Source organism: Cebus imitator, unplaced genomic scaffold, assembly GCF_001604975.1.
Source record: "Cebus imitator isolate Cc_AM_T3 unplaced genomic scaffold, Cebus_imitator-1.0 Scaffold10, whole genome shotgun sequence".
Taxonomy (NCBI): Eukaryota; Metazoa; Chordata; class Mammalia; order Primates; family Cebidae; genus Cebus; species Cebus imitator.
This window is the reverse complement of record NW_016107325.1, coordinates 4650599-4675110: the sequence shown is the minus strand read 5'-3', so window position 1 is coordinate 4675110 and position 24512 is coordinate 4650599. Positions and strand designations below refer to the sequence as shown.

Genomic DNA, 24512 nt, shown 5'->3' with positions numbered 1-24512 from the left:
CATCCCCACCCCACCGCTTTTGGACGTTTATATATTTGATAAGTGTGCCACCACTGACCTGATTTATGTCATTGTTTAAAGTGTCTTTTACAAGTGCTAACCCAGAACAGAGCTGTATGGCATATCCCCAGATGCCTCCGTTCATGTTCGCCGTGACCATTCACCAACAGTTGACAGCTCAGTCACTTATTCAACCAGTTACCACTCACACAAGCCACATTTCGTCTTCCCAGATTTCCTCATCATCCGTGAGCAAATAATGATTTTTTTATTTAACTCAAATCAAAATATATTTTGTAACATTCCTAAGCAGCCCTGATTTTCTCACTACCCCCCAAAGTAGAAAAAACAAATGTTTCATGTTCTTACAGTTCTGGGGGTTAGATGTCTAAAATTAAGGTGTCCTGACTTGCTCTTAAGGACTTTGCTTGTACCTCTTCCTAAGTCTCTCTAACCCTCTATTTACTAATCCAGTCTAGAATTTTGCTTCAGATCAACATTCGTCTTACCTGCCTTTAGTTTCTAGAATCTAGTTTTTTTGTTTTTTTGTTTTTTTTTTTAAGGAAGCTGAATAGCATTTTGCCATCCTATCAACAGCTCTCGTGTTATGCAAGGTTTCTCAAAACAAGATTGGAAAATGCTTACTGACTTTCATATAGATAAGAAGCACTTTTAGCCCTGATCTCCATACCTGGATCCCACACTTGCCAAGTACAAGCAGAAGAACATCATCATCTGGAAAACAGTGGATTTAAGCTCTCTTGAGGGTGAGGCATGTTACCTTCATTTGGGATATGGTAATTGTGAGAAACTGATACTAAAGTAATTTTACAGCATTTAGTGCTCTTTATAGTTGTATGTTTTTATACAAAGGTAATTCCTCTCTGATTTTTTTAAGTTTCAAGATTCTGAATTTTTGGAGCCGTACTATCTTGCCTCAGCAATGATTGCTCATCTTTATCTGCAGTATCTAAGGACAGGGTTGTTTGCCGGCAAACCAGTAAGAAATCAATATGGGGGCCTGTGTATACTTTTCCATCAGATCCGCTCTTACAGCTGTAACTATTGTCACAAGTGACCTTTGAGCCAAATGTGTAAGTTTAGAAACGTCAACTCTGCTAGCAGGCTACGGTAGCATTCCCTTGCTTATACAGCCCAAATGTGTCTTTCACTAGGGGTACGTTTATATCCTATCCCCAAATGTTTTAGAGCTGAAGTGAGTAAAATAGATATCATTTTCCTTGTCAGTCTGTTCTTCAGACTGGCTTTTCAAGGTCACAGGACAGTCAGGATTTATTACTTGAGAAAAGGATGGACTACATTTGGAAATCAATATGCTGGTGCATTGTTTTGGATCAAAGCCAACGTTAGTGTTCAGTCTAAGAAATGTCCGATTTGATTCTTGCCTTTTTAGTTTGTATCAGAATCAAGAGAAATTTCTAGGTAATTTTGCACACTCTGTTTTAATAGCTTCAGATAACTCTTTTCCTTCAGAGAGGATGTTTACTTTTATTCTCTGTCACGCTGTTCTTGTTTTGAATGAAGCAGTCATTTATGGTTTTCAGTGTTGGAGTTTAATGCATTCACTTTCTGTAGATTCAGACACAGTTATTTGGTTGTGTATGTGTGTGTAAGATGTCCACTTGTGTGATTTACTTTGAAAGAAGTGACAAATTTGGAGACACCTGAAAAACAGTCTAGGAACAAAAGCCTTTCTGGGTTTGTGTGTGTGTGTGTGTGTGTGTGTGTGTGTGTGTGTGTGCGCGCGCGCGCGCACGCGCATGCCCCTCCCTACCACCCCCTGCCCTGGTCCCTTACATTTTGTTTCTAAGGCTAGGGGGGGAAGGGGCTGCTAATTTTTAATTTCATTTTAAGCTCCTAAATTGCCTTTCTTCCCTCCAATGATTTTATACGTTAAATTGGCATAAAATATAAGGTTGTATTCATTTTCTAAGACAAAATGTATTTCCCTTTTCCTCATTGCTGCCAATGTCCCCTAACTCCCCACACCAAACACTTTTGGGGGGAAAATCATATTACATGTTTATATTTTATTCACTCAAACCAATGTATTTTTAGAGATTAACAACATGAAAAAAAAAAAAAAACTGTGGTGAAAAGTAGCAAAAAGTTAGGTCTCTCTTTTCTTAACATTTTGCCACGTAGGATCACATTGATATTAGGGTAAGAAGGTGGTCTGGCTAAATGCTTTCAAGTAATTAGAATTAGAAGTGCCCTTAATTGAAGGGCATGGGAGAAAAGGATAACATTTATTAGTCATTGAATATTCATTGTATGTCAAGCACTGTATTACTGGTCCTTTACAGCAGCACTGTGTGGGAGACCTTATCATACCACTTTATAGATGAGGAACCTGAGGCCAAGCAGCTAGACCAGAGTCACAGGGCTGCCCATTGGCTATATCAGCACTTGAGGACAGGTCTCTTTAGTGGCAACTCTGTCTTGTTTCCATTATAATATTGCTTTCCTTATGTTTCGGTACAGTTAAGCGGTATGGAAACACAAAGGTGACACTGTCAAAGAAAAAAAATACATTACAGGTTTTGGTGGGGGAGGAACGAAATTTAAGAAATAATTATTGTCAGTTCATAAATTCAATTCAGGTATAAAAGGCCACCTTCTATAATCAGATTGCTTTTGCTTTAAAAGTTGGGCATTAATCAGTGTTTGAGACATTTAGGGATTCATTTTTATGATAGATAATACACATTTTACTTGCAAAATTCTGGATTTCATTTTCGGCATATATTATTTTCCTCTGACATATTAGTACTGGGGAACACTAATTTGGGTCTGGCCATCTGTGACTACATCCTTAAGTGCTGCAGTACAGTGACTTGTGGTAAAAATACTGTCATAAGATAATGTAAATGACCTTTTGTGTGCAATGTGCTGTTAAAAGACCATAAAATAGTGTAAAGCTACTTTACCTTGATTGCAGACCATAATAGACTTAATACTAAACTATAATAGCAAGTCTGTGTAATAAATCAAATGCTTTATAATATGCTTTTTTATTTAGAAGAGAGGTTATAAGTTTTTCATAGAATATGGCCAAAAATGCATCTTAGCGATTTTTAATGAGGTAGTTTTAGTGTTTTATATGAATTTTTTAGTCCAAGTTATACGTAAAGTAAATAGCATCAATTGTTACTTTTATATACTATTTATAATGGATTCACCCATTATAAATGGTGAATGTCTATAAGACAAATTAACAGAAATGGTTCTGAATTTAGTGAGGAAGAGTGATTAGTCTCAAAATCTGGGTAGAGATGACCAGTTTCATTTGTACTCTCAAAGGATGTGTCGATCTGAAAATTTCAAAGTTATGAAAAATCACATATGTAGATGTCTATATCCTCACTTGAAAAAATGTGATAACTTTGTCCCAAGGCTTCTGTAATTTATTCTTCATCAGCTCACATGCTGTAAGGCAGCTACGCCAGCTGAGGGTTAGACCTCATGAGGATTGAACTTCTGCCAAATCACCTCAAATCTGCAGGCTCTGCGTCTGTGACTGGAGCTGAAATTGTTGTCCTTTCCAGGACAGTTCAGAAAAGTGAAGTTTGTGATTTCTTTTCCTGGTCTTCTAAATTCACAGAGACAAGCCACTGGCTTTCCATTGCACAGATACCATGGATTATTTTTCTCAGATGTCAAGTTAGGCATTTAAGGCTTCTTCAGATAAATCCTTTGTCTTTAATCTCTCCTTCCCTGTAAAAACTTTCCATTCACCCCTCCCTCTCATCATCCCTCATTGTAATTTCTTGAATTTAAGTGTCACTGCCATAGTACAAAAAGCAAGAAAATAAATAAAATGTGGCATCTCTCTCTGCTAATCCTGGACATAAAATTTTCATTAATCTCACCAAAATAATTGCTCTTGTGATTTCATTCTACAGTTCTAAATCCTTCAGCCTCATTCTGTTCTCTCTGTCCTCTTCTTGGAATGCAGAGTCCTCTAAGACCTTTGGAGACTTAATCTTCCATAGCTCACTGCATAGGTTTGCATTAGATTCTTTATTGTCCTACAGAGCCCACCTAGATTTTTGTTTTCCCCAGTCTTCCTTACTCAACTTGACCTTCCCTCTATGTTTATGCCTCCTTTATTTAGCATCCATCATACAGGGCCTCATATTTTTAGTTATTTTTTAGTATTAAAAGTTTTTACATCCCCCAAAGGACTGTCCTCCTCAATGGTAGATGTGGCATCTGCTGTGTTTTTCATAGGCCTTGAAAGGGCATGCTGTAAACATGCTATAAATATTTGTGAGTTGATTTCTTGGTTTGATCTCTCCTTTCTTGACTCTACTTATCTCTCCTGTAATCCCTTCACCTTCAGTGCCTGGTTTTCAGTTTCTGACCTTTAGGTCTTCAGTGGCTTTTCTTACCAAGCATTCGCCTTTAAACCTTGGCTTCAATTCCAGCTGCATAAAATGTAGCTTCCTGTTCTACATATTCCAGGAATCTTTTATTCACAAAAGTACACTCAGCCATATAACACAAGTGGAAGGGGCAGTTACCTAATGTAAGAGTTAGGCCAGAACAACCAGATGAAATGTGGAATATCTTTCTATATGCCTAATATTTATGTCTTGGAGGAGTCCTGTAGGAACACTGAAAATCATCAGGGCAAAAGAGGTAAAGTCTTATAAAATTTATTTGATTTTGATTGCCTAATTTAAACTTTTTAACATCTTCTGTCTCATCTCCAAATACCACTTTACATACTAAATAAATTAAGAAAATATAACCAGTTGAATTACTCCAGGTAGTGAGAATTCAGAATGACATGAGTAAATGACTCTACTATTTTTAGGCCTCATTCTCCAAAAAAACGTTTTTATTTGCCAAACAGGTATAGTGTATACTTTGTGTTCCTTTCCCTATCCAACCACTGTTAAAAGAACTAAAGCAAGTTTTAGGAAATCCCCTTTGTCTGGGAGGCCACTGAAAAAACAAAGCAGCCAAAAAAGTGATTTAGAAAACTGCATTCATCTGTGTGTATGTGTGTGAGGGGATGTATTGTATTTTTTTCTTTTTTCCCAGCAACTCCAAAATAACAAGAGAGGGTTTGGCTTGTAATCCTCAAATTCATTTTCCTCAAATAGATAACATTAGTTATTCCTTTTAAGTTTTAAAGCCTGTCCTGCCAACCCTTCACTATGCTCTATTGGGCATATTATTCCAAGATAGACCAATGTTGTGTGACCAGAAGGTCTTTGGGCAGGTATCTTCTTCCTGAATGTCATCAGCATAGGTCTTAAAGACCTTAGCAATTACAGAGTCCACCCTCATCCCTTGACTCTTTTGGAGCTGTGCAGAGTCGAACTGGGAATTACTTTCAATCTGTGGAACAGTCTATGGTTGGTGACCCAAGTTTCTAGAGCTGTCAACATGCTTGGCCTTTAAACTCCAAAGCAGACATTCAGCCTCCCATCTTTATTACGTAGTTGTATAACCTTGACTATGTCCCTTATTCACTTTGCCCCTGAGTTTCACATCTACAAAGAAGGAATAATACTCCACCTCCCCAAAAGATTGTTATGAAGCTTAAAATAATTGGCCTTTATATATATTGCTTAGAAGAGTGCCTGGCATAGAGTCGGAGCTGTGTACCTGTAAGTAATTGCTTTTATTATTCCCCTGAATTAACTCATGAGGTCATAGGTTTTTTGATGTTGATGTTTTATTTTTCTCTTCTTTTTCTCATTTCAATCCCCGCCCCTCCTACTTGCTGATTATTGCCATTTACATAGGCACAGCATCTTTCACAGGATGTGTGAGTCCCTGTTTGTCCTTCAAGAGTAGTTATTATGAAAACTGTCATCCTATGTGCATGAGCAATATCCTGCCCTTTCTCAAAGTATCTTTTTTGTTTATATGTATCGCTTTTTTTTTAACTGTTGTTTTTAACACACCCATTGCTTTTTCAGGTTTAATAATGTTCATAAAATATTCTAAAACTAACGCAAGCACTGCAAATGACCCCATGTGCCTTAAATGAATTTACAACTGAAATGACCAATATTAAAATAATTTACCAACCATTATCGCCATCTGTTGGTGGTTGGAGTGGACTCCACTCTCCAGAGCTTTGGCTTATAACTGGGACTCCTCAAAAGCTGCACGTTTCCTAGCACACAGGAAAATTTGTGTGTGTGTGTGTGTGTGCATGCACGTGCGTGTGTACATGCGCATGTGTGCCCATGCATGCACACACACACATATATTTATACATTTGTACATATTCATTGGATAAAGTCTGTCATTATTTCATATATAAATATTTCACCAATATTCATATCTAGGACTTCAGGTGATTTTAATTTTTTTCAACCTACTTTTCTGTGTCTTCTAATTACAATAAGCTTGTGCTTTTTTAGTATAAATTACCAAAATGTAGAATTTAGAAGGAACTAAGTGATTGAGGCAGAGGAAAAAATTAAGCTTCATATACTAAGTGCAAACTAAGATATGCGTAGATTTTATATCACAGCAGATGAAAACGGAGATATAAGTGGAAATAAAGAAATGAGTAAAACTGTGGTGGAAACTAAAGAAGTTTTAGTAAATTCTAAGCCAAAGGTTTTATCAGCCAAGTTCACTTAGGCCAAGAGGTTTAAATATGAGCTTTTACCTGTTATCCTCTCCCTTTGAAATTCATATTATTATATAGTCATGTCTCTTAATTACTCTTTATCTTTTTACTGTCAGAGCTTGCTCTAGAGTGGATTATCTACTCTTAGCGAAGAATATTATAATCTGGGTAGCTGGGGCTGTGGTCTAACCCATGTTACTTTGAAGCCAGATAAAACCAAGAATCTTCATAGTCACATTTTTTTTTTTCCATAAAATTCTACACCATGCTGTTTGGTCATGCACTTTCTTGGTGTCCTTAGAGTGTGAATTCTGCCAGTCAGGAGACCTGTTTCTCTCAGTATGCCATATGTCTCTACTCCTTAATGGCGACTTTTTCTTTTTTTGATATGGGGGGTCTCACTCTATCACCCAGGCTGGAGTGCAGTGACATAATCCTGACTCACTACAACCTCCGCCTTCCAGGCCCAAGTGACCCTCCCACCTCAGCCTCCAAAGAAGGTGGGACTACAAGTATGCACCGCCACGCCCAGCTAATTTTTGTATTGTTTGCAGAGATGGGGTTTTGCCACCTTGCCCAGGCTGGCCTTGAACTCCTGAGCTCAAGCAATCTGCCCACCTCAGCCTCCCAAAGTGCTAGGATTACAGGCGTGCACCACCCTGCCTGGCCAATGATTAAAAAAAAAAAAAATTAAGATAGGACCAAGGAGAGGTGAAGATCTGGTTGCTTTATGAATTTGTACCCAGTTGTTTCTTACTCTTGCGGGCATTGGTGATTGACAACAGAATTAGACTAAATATTAACTGTCTGTAACAGCTTCCCCTTTCCCAACCCCCATTTTAAATTTTACTGCAAGTAAAATGAGTAGAGATGGTGACTGCCCTGAACGCTGCCACCCCTTATCCCAGTCCCTGAGGTGCCATTTGAAATATGGCTCCTCCTCATATTCTAGACCTGGACCTTTCCTCATGCCATCAAAACTACTGGTTGTTACTCCATTACCACAATAAGGTGTTCAAGTCACCCACTAGGGAGCTAACTTAGCTAGGGCCTGACCAATTTCAAGGGTTGCAGTTTCCAGTACTGGTGTCTGTGTTTTAATGGCAGCCTCTTGTGCTGTGAGTGGCATAACTGAGCAGACAGCCCAAAAGAAGAATATTTTAGGAGATGGAAGCCCTTCATCACCATAGGTAACTCCAAATGAGCAGCTCCTTGTGCCACTTGTTTGCAGGAGGCCAGTACACAGCTGCCTCACAGATGAGTGGGATCTGTTTTCTGATGTTCTGTGAAATCACAGTCTTTAAGTCTTACCCTACAAATTGCAAGGAAAACCACAATAGAAAGTAAAAGTGATAAATGTCAGAAATCACTCTTTTTCTGTCCACTGTCCTCTGTCTTATTATCCCTCTTTCAACTATAAGGCACATGTCAATTTCTTATGTTTAAAACAAACAAGTAAAAAATTGCCTGTGCTTGAAAAATGAATATTTCAATACCATAGAGACCTTCCATTAGCCTTCAACTTCCATACTCAGAGTGCATAAATGAAACACTGTTTCTCAAAATCATTTCATTGATAAGTTGCAGTGAATGTTTATTCCTTTGTGAGCTCCGGGATTTCAGGCAAGGTGTAATGCTCAAAGCTTCTTTGAACTTTTTGTTTTCTCATATGCACAAATGGGAATAATAACACCTACCTCATAAGATTGTTGTGAAGTTGATTAAATAAGATCATACATGTAAAGTACCTGGCACAGTGCCTAGGACATAAGTAGGAGCTCGACAAATGTAACCCCCTTTCTGGTTTCTTAGAAAATAGCCAACTAAACAGTTGAGGAGATTAGGGATAGTTTCATGGAAAAGATAATGTTTAAACAGGTCCTTCAAGTTCAAGCATGGGTAGAATGGTGTAATGGAGAGATGTATTAAAGTGGTATTTAAGGTAAATTAATGCAACAGACAGGGTTGGAAGGCTGGATGCAGGGAGAGCCATTATGTGCTTTTCACATGTGTCTAGGAACAATGAAGGGGGAAAGTGAATATTGGAAACATATCAAAGACAAAACTCAGAAGAGTTATTGATCTCCTGGATTCAGGAATCTCGTAAGAACAGTTGAAGACCAAGTATTAAGCTTAATGAAAGTACTCAGTTAAGGAGGAATAAGAGGAAGCTGAATGGGTGAAGAACTCCTGAAAGAGGGCTACGAAAGATGGAATGAGATGGAGAGTACCTGCCACAGAGAAGGGAGGAGCACTGGCACAGAGGACTCACGCCAGACATAGCAAAGAGGCCAAGAGAGGGTGTGGCGTGGCTTGCATTTCAGCACTACTGAGCCTTTTCTCTTGGCCTACTTCCTCCTGTCCCTTTCTCCATGCCTTTTCCTGTCTTTCCCGTCGTTAAATGTTGAAAGCAGAGCTAGAAGTGTCGAAAGCCAGCCCTTTACCTTCCTTCTCCGAAATAGCCTTTCTTCTGTTTGGTGTACAAAAAGCCCTGAACTCTGAGAGCTCGAGCAGCCTCTTAATCTCTCTGAGTCTCAATCTCCTTACCCCAAATTGGAATCATACCTACCATCTCCCCTGCATTTGGAAAAGTATGAAGCAGGGATACAATCTAAAAGTGCTTTCATCAAGGACTTGTGCAAACGAGAGTCCTGGTGTCTTCATCCATTTTTGTGTTCCTATGAAGGAATACTTGAAGTTGGGTAATTTATAAAGAGAAAAGGTTTATTTGGTTTGTGATTTACCAGGTTGTACAAGAAGCATAGCACTAGCAGCTGCTGCTTGTGAGGGCCTCAGGAGGCTTCCACTCCTGGCAGAAGGCAAAGGGAGAAGGTGTGTGCAGAGATCATGTAGAGACAGAGAGAAAACAAGAGTCCTGGAGGGAGGTGCCAGGCTTTTTGCGCAACCAGCTGTCACCAGAAATAATAGAGCAAGAACTTACTCACTACCATGAGGATGTAACCAAGCCATTCATGAGGGATCCACCCTCATCACCCAGACACCTCCCATTAAGCTGCATCTCCAACACTGGAGATTTTTGTTTTGTTTTGTTTGAGACATGGTCTTACTCTGTCACGTAGGCTGGAGTGCAATGACAGGATCACGACTCTCTGCAACCTCTGCCTCCCAGGCTAAAGTGACCCTCTCACCTCAGCCTCCTAAGGAGTTGGAACGACAGGCCCCACACCACCATGCCAGTCAATTTTTGTGCTTTGGGAGGGTAGAGACAGGGTTTGCCATGTTGGCCAGACTGGCCTCAAATTCTCGGGCTCAAGCCATCCACTGGTCTCAGCCTTCCAAAGTGCTGGGATTAGAGGCATGAACCGCCATGCTCAGCTGTGAATCATATTCCCACATGAGATTTGGATGGGTGAAATACCCATACAGTAGGAGCTGGTAGATATCAAGCATGTAACCTAGGTAGATAGATGGTTGCTAAAAGGTTGTCTTTAAATCAGTTACTTTTTCTCATTTGTAGATTTTTTACAGATTATTTCTTTGTAAGCTTAGTGATCTGTTTTAAATGATTGTTATAAATGCTGAGAATCTCAACAGGGAATTGAAGGTGTTTGTACAGCATTGTGCCTCTTAGATGTAATTGTCATTTGAACCTGAAATTATCTTTACTTTCATGCCTAGTTAGTAATCATTTGATTACATGATTACCCAGAGTGAACATAGGAAAGAGTAACTGAAGGAGAAAAGTGGCTCAAGCTTTTTCTTTTCTTCTAGATAAGTATATTTCAGCTTGTTTCAATGCATAAAATACAAGTCTATAATATTCACAATGGCTTAAAATGCTACAAAATACTTGCATTTCTTAAAGTTTTTAATACGCATTTTAGTCCTCAAAATCAATCATGAGAAAGTTAAAGTAGAGCACATGTGGAAATTTTGAAGTTAATATCTAGGAAGTTAATATCTAGACTGTAAATGAGGAAATGTGAGATGCAGATGTGTCAGGTAAGTTTTGCGCATTTCCCAGAGTCTTACTTTGATTTGTTTTGTTTGTTTTGTTTTTGAGGTAAAGTCTTGCTCTGTTGCCCAGGCTGGAGTGCCGTGGTGCGATCTCGGCTCACTGCAACCTCCACCTCCTGGGTTAATGCGATTCTCCTGTCTCAGCCTCCTAAGTAGCTGGTACTACAGGAATGCACCACCACACCCACCTAATTTTTCTATTTTTAGTATAGATGGGGTTTTGCCATGTTGTCCAGGCTGGTCTCAAACTCCTGGCCACAGCTGATCCACCCACCTCGGCCTCCTAAAGTTTTGGAATTACAGGCGTGAGCCACTGTATCCGTCCTTATTTTGATTTTTAAGAAAAATTTTTAAAAGTTATCTTTCAAAATTTTTTGCCCTCAAGTTTTAGAAGGCAAGCATAGATAACAGTGCTTTTCCTTCTGATATAGTCACTGTGGAGAGAGGGTAGGTTTGGTTCATACTTACATTACACCATCACTTCATTTTCAGTAGCAGTGTGCTAAATTGTAATGTTCTTTGTTTTTCCTATATTGTCCAGCATCTGTGGCACATAAAGGAATTTGAACATATTTCTCATAGAAACCTCATAAATTAATGATTAATCCCTGATTAATTCTTATATCCTTCATTATATTCTTGATTGTCCATTTCTTAGACACATGTGCATGCACACAAGTTAGTGAGTATACTGTATAATTGTTACTGAGTTAGAAGTGGTGTAAATAAGTGTTTTTATGAACAGTTATAAAAGTCTTCAGTAAAAAGGATCTGTTTGATACCATTAGGTGTGTTACACATAAACGTGCATGCACATTCACCCTTCTGTGGCAGTGTGGAGCCTTGCAGTGCTGTCCACAGAACCAGAATGAACAGAATAATGCAAGCAGCTTTACCGTTACTATTTCATAAAAGCCCTGTAGATCATAGCATGGTACTTTCCTGTTAGAATTCTATAGCCTTGCATTTGGCGTTGTATTTTACCACAGACATACAGTTATTAGAAGAAAATATTTTGTATACAGCTCACGTCCCATATTTCTTCCCTAAGATTGTCAGGTAAGTACCTGATTCTTCAAAGTTGAACTTCAAACTGGAATCCCACAATTCAAATGAGAGTCCTAGCCATTCCTTTTTTTTTAGTTTTGAGTTTAGAATTCTCATTTCCTGTCTCTTAGTAAAGAACATTTTGTACTTTAAAGTTTGCAGATGTTTGAAAAGGATGTGTGTTCTTTGGATTTAGGCATTAATAAGGGTTCCTTATAACTTCTTTCTCTTTTCTGTTTTCCAGATATGGGAAAATAGTCTCCACAAAGGCAATATTGGATAAGACAACGAACAAATGCAAAGGTATGCTTTCTTGGCTGGTTATTTGGTAAATGATAGCTTTAGAAAAATGATGGAATTTAAAACCTGATCTTTGGTTTCAAAACCACCTCCATTTTCTTAGCAACTAGATCTTATATATCACCCAGTTTCTGTCTTGCACAGTGTCAGCATATTGCTTACGTTTGTCCCTGGTTAGGTTTTGGCTAGAAACCCAACAGCAGCTAGCAGTTTGCCAGAATTCCAGATTTGACGCCAGTAGAGTTAACATGCAAAATACTGGTTGGCATTTAGCCCTTGCTTTTTAAAGGGGAGTAGAGTTAGAAAATAGCTTTTCTTTCCTGAGCCTGAGGAGATTAGAGCTGCTTACTGAAAACCATTGGACTGTACTAAAGAACTGAAAAGATTACATATTGTGCAAATTGGCTCTATTAATTAGAATAGAGTAGTTTTAAGCAGTACTTAATTACATGTTTCAATACTCCCAATTGTTCTCTGCTGAATGCCTGTTGACAATATTGGCAGCGGGGAGGAGAGAACCATTTTCACTGACCAAATTGTAATAGGGAAGGGAGGTCATGCACCCCTTTGAAATATGCTGCTGCATTAATTTGATGCACTGACCTTCAGTTTTCCATGTAATTAGGATGAGCTCATCCAGCCCCATGAGCTGGAAGAGGAGGCGTCTACAGTAGGCAGCCCTGATGCTCTGTGTTTCTGATTTTTAATGATCCAGCATCTTAACAATAGGCATGTGATTTCTAGGAAAAGGGAAGAATAGAGTCAGCTGACTTTGAATCTAACTATTGACCCCTTGAATTGAAATAAGTTGACAGGAATAGACAGAGAAGGCAAATCTCCTCATTAATTAGACCCCAGTTTTTCAAGTAGTAGTGACGGGGCAGTGGCTTAGCACAATCTGAAAAAGGCAGAGAACATAAATGAACCCTATGGTAGGGCCTCTCCTTATAAGTCAAGCATTTCCTTTAATCTAAACTTGAAGTGGTTCATTGTATTTCTGTCTCTTCTTCAAAGTGTCTAAATGTAAAGGAGCTATTGTGGCAAATAGCTAAGCCCATGTTTTATCAACATGGCACATTAAGGCAGTTTTGCCTTGGGACAGTGAATAGAGGGTGCTTTATAGAGAGTGGTACCCAATAAATATTTTAAATGAATTAAACTAGAAAGAGTCAAATTGTAGACTGACATGCATATACTTAGTTTCCAAGATTAGTCTTATTTAGCATTTATAAATGATTTGGGAGAGCTGAGACACAGGAAAACAATCTTTTGGTTTTATAAAGAAAAATAGACTCTTGCAGTCATAAAAACAGGAAGCTGATCACCAACATTACTTTCAAACAAGAGAGAAATCAGAGTAGCCAAGTGGTTTTAGCCATATCCAACCTCCCCTCTTTTCCTTCCCCACCCCAAAATAAATCTTACATGTCGGCTCAGTGTGTTAAAAAGCAGAGTTGCCCTAATGAAGTAAAAGAAAGGACCCAGAGGTTAAATTCCTCACCACACCCCTGAACTGAAAACCACACTATTTTATACTCTGCTCCAAAAGCAACTTATTCCATAGAAGCCAAAATTCCTCCAAGTGCTCTACATGATCTAGAAAAGATATGGGTAAAAATAAACTAATGCTAAATCTAACATGTTGTCATAATGCAAACCCTTAACAGTTGTTAAGGGTCCACAGTGGAGAAATGTATGGACTTCTAACTAAGGGTAGGACTAATTCAGAACTGATGTTAAATACAAGAAGTCTCCTGGAGACCTTCCTTTAAAGTAGTTCTTAGGAGACACTGCTTTTGGGTGTGTGGGCAGTAATAGAAACCTCCCAGGGCTCTCTGCCTCACACGAGCCTCCCAGCAATAGGTGTCAACAGATATCTGGTGGGTTGAGAGGGTGGGTGAGTGAGTGAGTGGAGAGGGTAAGAGTGGGTTTATAAAATCCTAGAAGTGAGAAAAAAGTAACTTCAGGACAAATGAGAAGAAATAACACTTAACTTAGCTCATAATAAAGTTAGATAACATGTTACCCAAGATAACTTGACGTGATAGGTAGATAGGTAGGCATAAAGATGATTGATAAATGAATATAAATAAATGCATAAAACATTATAGAATATTAATATAAATTAAAGCTACTTGTGTTATATACTAATTTTTTGAAATTAAATCAAAGAACCTCATATATGGGAATGAGAAATCTTACGGGGTTATAGAACATCTTTTGCCACAAAACGTATTTTCGGAACCTGTATTCTCAAGAGAATTTATCTAAAGGAAACATTAGATAGAATAACATTTTCCTAAGTTGTTAAATTTTAAAATTCACAATTCGGTTGCTGTTTTACATTTTAATTTTTAATCAAAGTTTAGCCAACAAAAGGCATTTATAGGCTCTCCAGTACTGGTAAATGTGGCAGTTCAGGACCAAAAAAAAAAGCTCACAGAAGATTGGTTATGAAATTGATTGATTAATTATTTACACTTACAGATGTGCATATAAGACCAGAACACTTAACACACATGAGCAAAAATAGTTTCAGTATGAATTAGACCAACAGGAAAAATAAGGCTGAAAGTGGGCAGCTTTAAGTTATTACCAAATCGGGCCCTGTGTTTCCTAGTGGCCAAGGCAAAAATAAAACACATAGCTCTTCCTATGATTCAGTCATCACAATGTGAGAGAAAAATACAGGGAGCAAGAGTAACATAACTATTCCTGGTCGTGAAACCTGAGAGGAATTCTCCTGGAAGCCTCAGTGAGAGGGCGCCATGTTACTTAGTGAACCCTGCCTTCAAAAACATCTTTACATCTATTTATATAATCAAATCCATAGAGCCTGCATAACTCAAATTTTATATAGTCTTCTATTTACTTGAAAGTAATACAGATAGAAAACATGAAGGAGCACAAGGTTTCATACTTAACTATTATGTTTGTCTTCAGCAAATGGTTATAAAAACAGCCCTAGTGTAGTAGGCATTGGGAAAGGCCAGAAAAGGATGTGAACAGTTAAGCAAAATACAAGCATTATGGATTTCTCTATAAGAAAATAATAGATAAAAGAATGCTCATATCACCTGAGTAGATAGTAACTTCAAATACAATAACATCAAAATTGAGATCTGTTTATTGTAATTTGACAATAGCAACATTGAAGGAAAAATCTTAAATATCCATCAGTAAAAGCTGTATCTTTTTCATTGTAGCTGGGTGCTCATTTATGACCCACCGAAACTGTATATGAGAGAGTATGTGCATGTATGTGCGTGTGTGTGTATCCACAGAGCGTTGTTGCATGTTAGCATGGACAACAGATGTCTTAAAAAAACATCCAAGATATGTTTAACCTAATTGTTAACATGGCAGTTGAGTAGCATTCTCTGTTTTACCTAGATCATCCTCTTCCTTTTGCTCTCCGAACTGGCTTTTTCTCTACTGTCTAAATCGAATTAAGCCTTATTTCAGCCCAATTCCAAGTAATACAAGGAAGCTGCTGCTTGTTTCAGCGTTAGCACTCATCTCTCCTGAAACATCTATTCCTGTAGTCAGTAGTCTGCTCCATTTCATTATAACTTATTTCGTTACCAGGCAATATTTTTGGTACTAATACTGCAAAACTGACTTTGTTTCTGAGCTTTCTGTTTGACTTTATTGATGTTGATTTTGACACTAGATCATACTATATAAATTATTACTACTTTATAATATTTCTGTAAGTAAACGACAGGGCTGGCTCCTCTTCTAAACAACTTTGCAATGTTACTTTTTTTTTTTTTCCCCAAAATATTCTTACTCATTTAAAGTTAGTTTGAGTTCCAAGAAAGGTCCTGGTATTTTGCCTGGTACCCTGTTTCTTTAGTGTACTAAATATAACTTGACCCTTTTCTCAGTAACTTAACAATTATCATAGAGAAAAGTCTGTGATTCTCTATTTTGATCCAGTGATGCTCCTGGGATCTGTTGAGATTCATGAAGCTTGTGCTGTGTAAGTCCTATTCCTTGCCTAGTTTTTCTCTTTTATTGCTTGTTAGTAGTTTTCTCTGCTAGACGCCATTCATATACTTATGAAGACAGGTGACCAGCACATTAAAAATGTTTATAAAGCTATGGATAAAGAAACTTTGAACCAGAGTATCTCTAGGAGGTTATGTGTTTGTTTTGTTATGTTTTGTGTTTAAACTTTAAGAATATGAACTGCCTAAACGTATTTTGGCGTCTTGAGGCATTTTTCCTAGCTCTTATTTATTTTGAAAGGGTGTGATGAGCTGTATTTTAAGAAAATAAGTATGTTGTCTTTAACCAAGTACTAAAACTTAGATTATTTTATGTTTGGGGTGTCTAATAGTTGTACTTACTCTAATTTTCATAGATTATATTTGCAGTGTCTAATAGTTGTACTTATTCTAATTTTTAAAAATACAAGTTTACTAAATAAGCATAGTTTTTGTTTCTGTCATTTGTAAACTCTGTAGGATGGCTCCATGTTTCTTACTGAATCATTAAAATGCTGTTTCTCTGAAGTTGATTTTTTTTTCTTTTTTTTTTTTTTAATTTCTTTTTTTTTAACCTTGGTTGGCAACTTAGATGTCATTTTTTTTCCCCCAGTAACTACAGGATATCTATGATCTTGAATAGGGAAACGCTGATTCTTTAGCCCTGACTCCCTCTGAAGGGAGGCTTGTCTGGCTGGTGATAGATGACAGGGAAGAAGAGCCCAGGAGGCCACTGCCCTGCAGCTGCTAACGCCTGAGCTCCCTCAGGACATTTTCATCTCTCTTGCCTGCACCAGAAACAAAGTAGAGCCGTTCATTTACCCTTTACCTAACCACAGAATAATAGCTTAAATACTAAGTGTGTTTTGCATTTCAGGTTACGGTTTTGTGGATTTTGACAGCCCTGCAGCAGCTCAAAAAGCTGTGTCTGCCCTGAAGGCCAGTGGGGTTCAAGCTCAAATGGCAAAGGTGAGTTGAGAGCCGGCAATGGCTTCTCTCTTCCACAGCTTTGGTTGTGAAGCCCGACAGGTCTGCTTTTTCTATCGCATCCTTATTCTCTCCTTCATCCCACTCAGCACAGCTCCTTCTGGACACCTGTCCTATGCCTCTGCAGCTGCCACAGTCACTATTGTGCAGAGGACTGTTCCTCATAACCTATGAAGGAGGATTTGTAAATATATAAAATTTACATAGTAAATTATGTAACCCCATAAGTAAATTGAGAAATAGCAGATTTTCTTAGAAAATCAGGTACTTGTGAGTCTTTAAGATCTGTCCTGTTTAAAAAAAAAATTAAATGTCAATGCTTAAGAAATGTATATACTTCTAGTCATGTTTCAAAAGATAATTGTGTATAGCATGTTCCATTTCAAAAATATATATAACTGGCAGATTATACAACTATTAAAACAAGTAGTTTTAATGCAAATGTAAGTTACAGATGCTAATTTTTTGTACAGTACTGAGACATTTTTAGATATTGATTATTGATGAGATATAAATCTACTTTTCAGTAGTTTTATAATGCGTTTATTCAAGACTTGTTTCTGATGAACTTTTAGCATATTTTAGATGACCGATATTGTTGAAAATGTCTTCAGGTGAGGAATATGCCTGAATGTTAGGGGATTATAAAATGGGAGACCGTGTTTCATGCTTAATATGTATTTTAGCACAGCACACATGGATGTTAGTTATGATAAGATACATTTTCCTTGAAAACTTTCATGTTATGGTAGTTTCCCTCAACAGTTTTGACTTAGAATATCACAGTTTCTGAATGTAAATGGAGTTGACCAGCCAGTCATTGTGTCTTTCTCTTTGTATTAGGTTTGTCCTGAAAGTTAAAGATGCTCAGACCCTCTTCCAAAAGTAATGATGCCTTAGATAGACTTGATGGCCTTACAGAAGTTGGCTTTACATGATCTGAATCCCTAGTTCAGGTGCATTCATAATTCTAAAGCTAGAGGGACCCCAACCCCACTTTCAAATGGGCATGGCGTTTTTATTAAGTAGGGCCAGGGCTCAAAGAGGAGAGTCATCCTTGGAATGGCATGCATCTCTTAAGTGTTTATATTCTATAATATAAGTTCCATTATCCACCAAACACATTTAGGAGTCTCTGTTGAATAAACTGATATTTATGTCCCAGACTTTATTATCCAAATATAAGTTTGGGTTACATCCTAATGCCTACTTCCTGCAGTGCAGTTATTAAGACATCTGTTACGTAATGAAAATCTGAGTCCTTCAATTGCTACAGAAAATATTTGCAAGCCTGAAACTCAGCAGTTTGATCTTTTGAGTATTCTTTTTAAAAGAGCAACTCTTTTATATTATCTGGCTTCTTGAAGTAAAGAGGAAAGTAATTTTATACTGTCTTCTACCTCTGAATGGTAGCATAGAAGTAGACATTGCCATTTAGTATTTTTAAAACTTTACATTGGGTTGACTTACTTTAGATTTTCTTAAACTCCAAAGTAAGAAGTTAAAATAAACAGAAACTATATGTGTGTGTAAATAAACAGAAACCATATGTGTGTATGTGTGTGTGTGTGTGTGTGTGTGTGTCACACATTTTTTTTTTCTTTTTTTTGAGACAGAGTCTTGCTCTGTCACCCAGGCCGGAGTGCAGTGGCACAATCTTGGCTCATTGCAACCTCCTCCCACCAGGTTCAAGCAATTCTCCTGCCTCAGCCTCCCAAATAGCTGAGACTTCAGGCACCTGCCACCACATCCTGATAATTTTTGTATTTTTAGTAAAGACAGGGTTTCGCCATATTGGTCAGGCTGGTCTCGAACTCCTGGCCTCAAATGTTCCAACTGCGTCGGCCTCCTAAAGTGCTGGGATTACAGGCGTGAGCCACTGCACCTGGCCTCAGTAAATATTGAGCACCAAGATTTTCAGATTGTTTGTCCATCATTTGGAGCTTCCCTGTGGCATTATTGAAAGATGGTGATTATGAGGTTTTAAATATGTTTATTGTGACTATATGATACCTGCGTTGCATAATGATTTGCAGAATATTTAATCTGGTTCTGTAAACAATGGGTATCCAGGCGCTGTATAAGCAAGACTCTTGGCACACTCATAAATCTTTCCTCCACTGCCCATTCTATTAATAATAAAGCTCCTTGCTTTTGGATAAAATCCTGGGCAAGTCTCACGACTTCTCCAGCCACTGTCATTATTTCATGAAGTTCCCCCAGCTTCTTTCGTTTCAGGTGTTTCTGCTTGATTTTTTTTGTTCTGTTTTCAGTAGAATGCCTCAATTTTTCATAGCCAAACTCCATAAAGCATACATATGTTTCAATACATTTTCAGTCATTTCTGTCTATGTTTACATTGTCCAACCTCAGTACAATACTTTCAACAAGACATATGTGAAGACTCTCAAGTTGCTTAGCAAATACAGTTTGTAGAATGTCAGACTCATGTGTAAATGTTTTTAAAACTGCTGAGAGTCAATATAAGGGATGTGTGCCTTGGATATTGTTGGTGCTGAGAGAGAGAGATCATAGCCTAAGAAGCAATTGTTGGCTGACAACCATATTGATTATTTGGTGATCAGAAAGCCGTGTTTCCATCCCAACAGAACCATTTGTTATATGTGTGCACACACACGCAGAGACAGATGTAATGACTGTATTTAGTTGCATTTTAGGGAATTATGGAAAAATAGGAAAATAAAATAGTTATGTTTTAGAAAACTTGATTGAGGATTATGACTGTTGTGTAATACATTATAATTTTCCCCTATTTAACATAAGGTGAAATAGGCTCTCGGTTATCATTTCGATGTTGAATTTCTCATTTTCAGGAACAGATTATGATGTTAAGTGTGTGATGCTTATAGTTTAATACCCCAATACTGTTTATTTGGCAAAAATTTTGAGTATCATGTAGTAAATCATCAGCTGAAGCTTCTCCCTTCCCTGGATTAGGTCTGCGTCAAGTAGCAAGTTTATAGTGAGATGAGCACATGACTAATTTCTATGCTATTTCCAAAATTTGTGTTTTCCCCACTCTTCCTTCAGCTCACTAGCCATGGCTTCGTTTAACCCCTCCAGGGTTGGTGTGCTGGAAAAGGATGACCTGACAAAGAGGTCATCTGATGTTGATTTCTGTAGCCAGGCAGCGTGCTGATGCTTTCTCTCATGGAATGCTTTGGTTTTCTGAGATCTTTAACCAACTCCTCCAAATTGATCTTTGTCCTAAAGCTCCTTGAAGTGAAAGAATACATGTCCTCAGGTTCACATGCTCAGCTCCTGATAATCTGACCATCTTCAGCCCCTTTCTGCTGGGATTTCTTTGCTCCTCGAAGCAGCCTCCTTAAGAGGATCTAACACAACCCTGGGCCAACTCTGTGTGGCCCACATCTGATGTCCCTTTGCTAGTCATCGCTAAGAGAGAGTTACTTCCCAGTTTCACTTGTGGGCCCTTTAGCCTTTCTCCTTGAAGATTCGTTAGATTTTAAGTTGGACATCAATCTGTTGTAGCCACTCAGCTTCTTGAGACACAGATTAAGCTCCCTGAGTGGTCACCCCTCTTGCTTGACTGACAGTAAGAGGAAAATGGTTCAGTTGTTGAGACTTGGAACACCTCAGCATTTTCCTCCCAATAAATGCTCACCCTCAGTCTCTTCAGTTTCTTAGACACAGATAGGAGGTGGGTGGTCACTTAAGTATCCCAAACCAGTTCTCAGCCAGCTCCTTGTAGGCAATCTTTAGGTGGTCTAGTTTCTTACTCTGGAATATTGGAGCCTGACACTCAGTGTTTTGTGGTCTCTGCTGAAACAGAATTAAAAAGAGTTGTATTTTAGCAAAACCTAAAGTGCAATTAAAAAAAAAAAGAATGTATAGGCTTCATTCAGAGTGGCCCTTGAACACTTACCTAGGCATCATTTCCAATGCCTGTAATATTAAGTAGCATAGAATATTAAATACACACTGTTTTGAAGAAGCATTTATAATGCATTTATTCAAAACTGGATTGGGTATGGATTGGCACTGTATGTCATGTCTACAGTGCTCTTCAAGTAGTAGCTTTCCCCCAGGTTGAAAATGAGCACTGTTCAGAGACCTCTTTAGGAAGCTTGGTATTATAAATTGGCTAGGGAAAAGGACCCCTTCCTCCATCATCTGTGGTGAGGACAGGTACTCAGGTTCAGAGGTACTGACCAGGTGCCAATATTCTGCATATTGTGAATTTCTTTAGGTCCCTGTAGAATGACTTGAAATTCCTAGACCTGATTTCTTTTTTATTATATTATTAAAGTTACAAAAGATATTTTAAATGTCAGTGGGTTTATTGTTCTGTATACCATAGAACCATGAGTCTGAGTATCTAGACTTGACTTAGCCCCTTAATGCTGTCTGGATAAAGGAGCACCTGACACACATTCTTTCAGGGAGACAGTTTTTTTGTTTTGTTTTGTTTTTTGAGACAAGATCTAGCTCTGTCACCTGGGCTGGAGTGCAGTGGGGTGATCTTGGCTCCCTGCAACCTCTGCCTCCCAAGTTTAAGTGATCCTCCCATCCTCAGCTTTCTGAGTAGCTGGAACTACAGGCACATACCACCACACCTGGCTAATTTTTGTATTTTCTGCAGAGACTAGCTTTTGCCATGTTGCCAGACTGATCTTGAACTCATGAGGTCAAGCAAACCACCTGCCTGGGCCTCCCAAAGTGCTGGGATTATAAGCACGAGCCACCACACCCGGTGGGGAGATGATTTTTAAAAGGAATTTTAGTCCATCTCCTGGATGATAGGGAGGGAATCCATCACTTTCTACTTTCCTCTAGTGAACTAATCAGGATACTATAATGTGCTGAAAACTCATATTGCCATATGCCTTTCACTAGAGGAAAGTGAAAAGCGATGGGTCCCCTCCCTATCATCCTTATATAAGGATGAAAAAAATCTTTCATCCTTACATAATCAGAAAAAAAAATAAGGGCAATCACTTAGGGGATAGGCGGAGAAATATAATATTGTTTGAAATACTGGCTACCTGAGTTGAAAAAGAACGCCACAAATATTTAAAACTAAATTGCAAAACTGCAAATTTTGAGCATTAGAGACCGGTGATTGTTTTTTTATTCGTGTTTTAATTTTCAGTGCTTTGCTTGGTACCTGCCATATGGTAGGTTTTAAGTATTTGTTTAATTGATGATTAAATTAATAGAGAAAATAACTTTTTTCTAAGTTTGGGCAGCTATTGAGTATTAAGAAAGGAACAGTTAAAAATTGTATCCATCAAGTACGCTGATGAAACTTAACCAACAGTAATGGCCTTGGGCCTTTTGGAAAACCTGTTTATGTTAAACTAGGCAAATGTTACAAATGTGTGCATCTTTCAGATAAAAGACTCAGATTATATAAAAAGAAAAGAAACGCAGATAACGAGCTACAAAGACAGAAAAACAGAAAAATCGAATGGACATTGTTTATATCTATTAACAAAGTGACTTCTGTAGGTCATTCAGTCCCTCCTATGGCCTGATGAGGGTCAGCAAATCCTCTTATGTTGTTTGGCTTTTAGGAAGTTTACACATTTTTTTTTTCAATAAATAGGCGGTCAAACGAGCAGGAATATAATCCCCCCTCTCCATGCAGAACTCCACCATACTCTGAGCAGTTTGCAGTCACATTCCACTGAGTGGCTATCTGCTGGTTGGTGAACCTATTCTGTACAAGAGAAGACAGATGTCTGCTCTTTCTGCCAAGTCCTCGTTCTTGCATTTTAGGAACCGTACCACATGCATGGGGAGGTTTTGTTAATTTCTTTTGAATGATAACTGAGTGCTTCATGCTTTGCAGGACTCCTGAGCTTGGCTTTTCTTCTCACGTGAACCTTGATAGCTGTTTATCCCTCTCATGGCCAATGTGGGATCTAGTTTTCTACTTGTTTTTTTTTTTTTTTATTGCATTTTAGGTTTTAGGGTACATGTGAAGAACATGCAAGATTGTTGCATAGGTACACACATGGCAGTGTGACTTGCTGCCTTCCTCCCCATCACCTATATCTGGCATTTCTCCCCATGCTATCTCTCCCCAACCCGCGCTGTCCCTCCCCTATTTCCCCTAGACTTGTCAATAGAAGCCTTTGAACCCCTTCCATGCCTAGGGACAAAGGAGGCCCGTTGACACCATTTTTGTGTTTGGTCACCTGTAATTGAAAGAATAAGTGTTGTTTGTTTGTTTGTTTCAGACATAGCATTGTAAATAATAAACCAGTTACGGTTGTCACTTATTTTAAACATACTAAAGTATCCTCATTTCAAGAGCCACCACCTATTATTGCAAGTATTCTATGTCCTGTTCACAGTGAATGTGTGGTTATAAGAATGGATGAACAAAAACTAAAACGAAAGTAAAAATTTAAAAAGAAAAAAAAAAAAACATGAGAAGAAGGGATTTAAAAAAAAAGAATTTCATGGACCCTTTGTTATTTTGTAGCATGTGCTGCCAGCTTGGGAGTTTCTTCCCATTCTTTTTTTTTTTTTTTTTTTTTTTTTTTTTTAGTTACTACGACCTTGTGGGCAATGTTTGCAAGATATGTTGACCATTTGAAAAGAAATGTAAATAACGTTAGCCCTAAGGATCATCCCAAATGAAATTAGGTTTTTAACTGACAGGGCTGTCGCTACTGAAAACAAATGCATTAACATCATAGGAAATATTTATCTGCGTTAGTCTGCTCTGTTTCACTATATCAAAACGTGGGTTAAGAACACAGTTTCTTTCTGGATTCTGATTTTTAGCACTTTTTAATATTATTTCCTCATCAGTAAACTTTCAAGATGAATCAATAATTTAAAGCATGTGTAATATTTTAAATAATATTTTAATAACAGAAGCAAGTAAAACAGATTTAGTATGTACATTGTCGACCCCCTTCTAAAAATTCTTCACACATAACAAATTTTCCTATGAACATTCTTAAATATGACATTTAGATTTTCCTAATTGTAATTTTAAAAGAAAGTTCACTCCATATATATATGTGTATGTATATATGTATGTGTGTGTGTGTGTGTGTGTGTGTGTGTGTGTGTGTGTGGAGAGAGAGAGAGAGAGAGAGAAATAGTCTTACTCTATTACCCAGGCTGGAGTTCAGTAGTGTGATCACAACTCACTCCAACCTTGAACTCCTGGGCTCAAGTAACCCTCCTGCCTCAGCCTCCCAAATAACTAGGACTACACGTGTGCACCACTACACCTGGTTAATTTTTTTTTTTTTTAAAGAGATGAGGTCTTACTGTGTTACCTAGGCTGGTCTCAAACTCCTGGTCCCAAGCGATCCTCCCACCTTGGCTTATACTGGGATTTACAAGCATGGGCCATTGTGCCTAGCCTCACAATATTTTGATGTGTGTTTCTTCTGTAACATTTTTTATACCACATAACTGTCCAAAGGGTGTTTTAGTGCCCTTCAATTAAGGGGTCCCAACCTTTATTAAAAGATAGAACCTAAAATCAAATCTAAGATGGATTTAATCATATCATTCCCCTACTTCCATGCCTCTGAAACCTCCCTATTTTTCAAGATGTAGCTTTCAAACTG

General features: G+C 38.1%; 1 protein-coding gene across 8 annotated transcripts in view; it reads left to right on the top strand.

Annotated features, from left to right (window-relative positions):
• The window catches only part of RBMS1 (RNA binding motif single stranded interacting protein 1), a 213955-nt gene that overhangs the window by 158706 nt on the left and 30737 nt on the right, over positions 1 to 24512 (top strand). For all 8 annotated transcript variants that reach the window (XM_017547706.2, XM_017547737.2, XM_017547719.2 and 5 more), the window contains 2 exons: positions 11895 to 11953; positions 16820 to 16911. In XM_017547706.2, coding sequence (XP_017403195.1) covers positions 11895 to 11953; positions 16820 to 16911 — 151 coding nt within the window. The remainder of the gene's footprint in view (positions 1 to 11894; positions 11954 to 16819; positions 16912 to 24512) is intronic.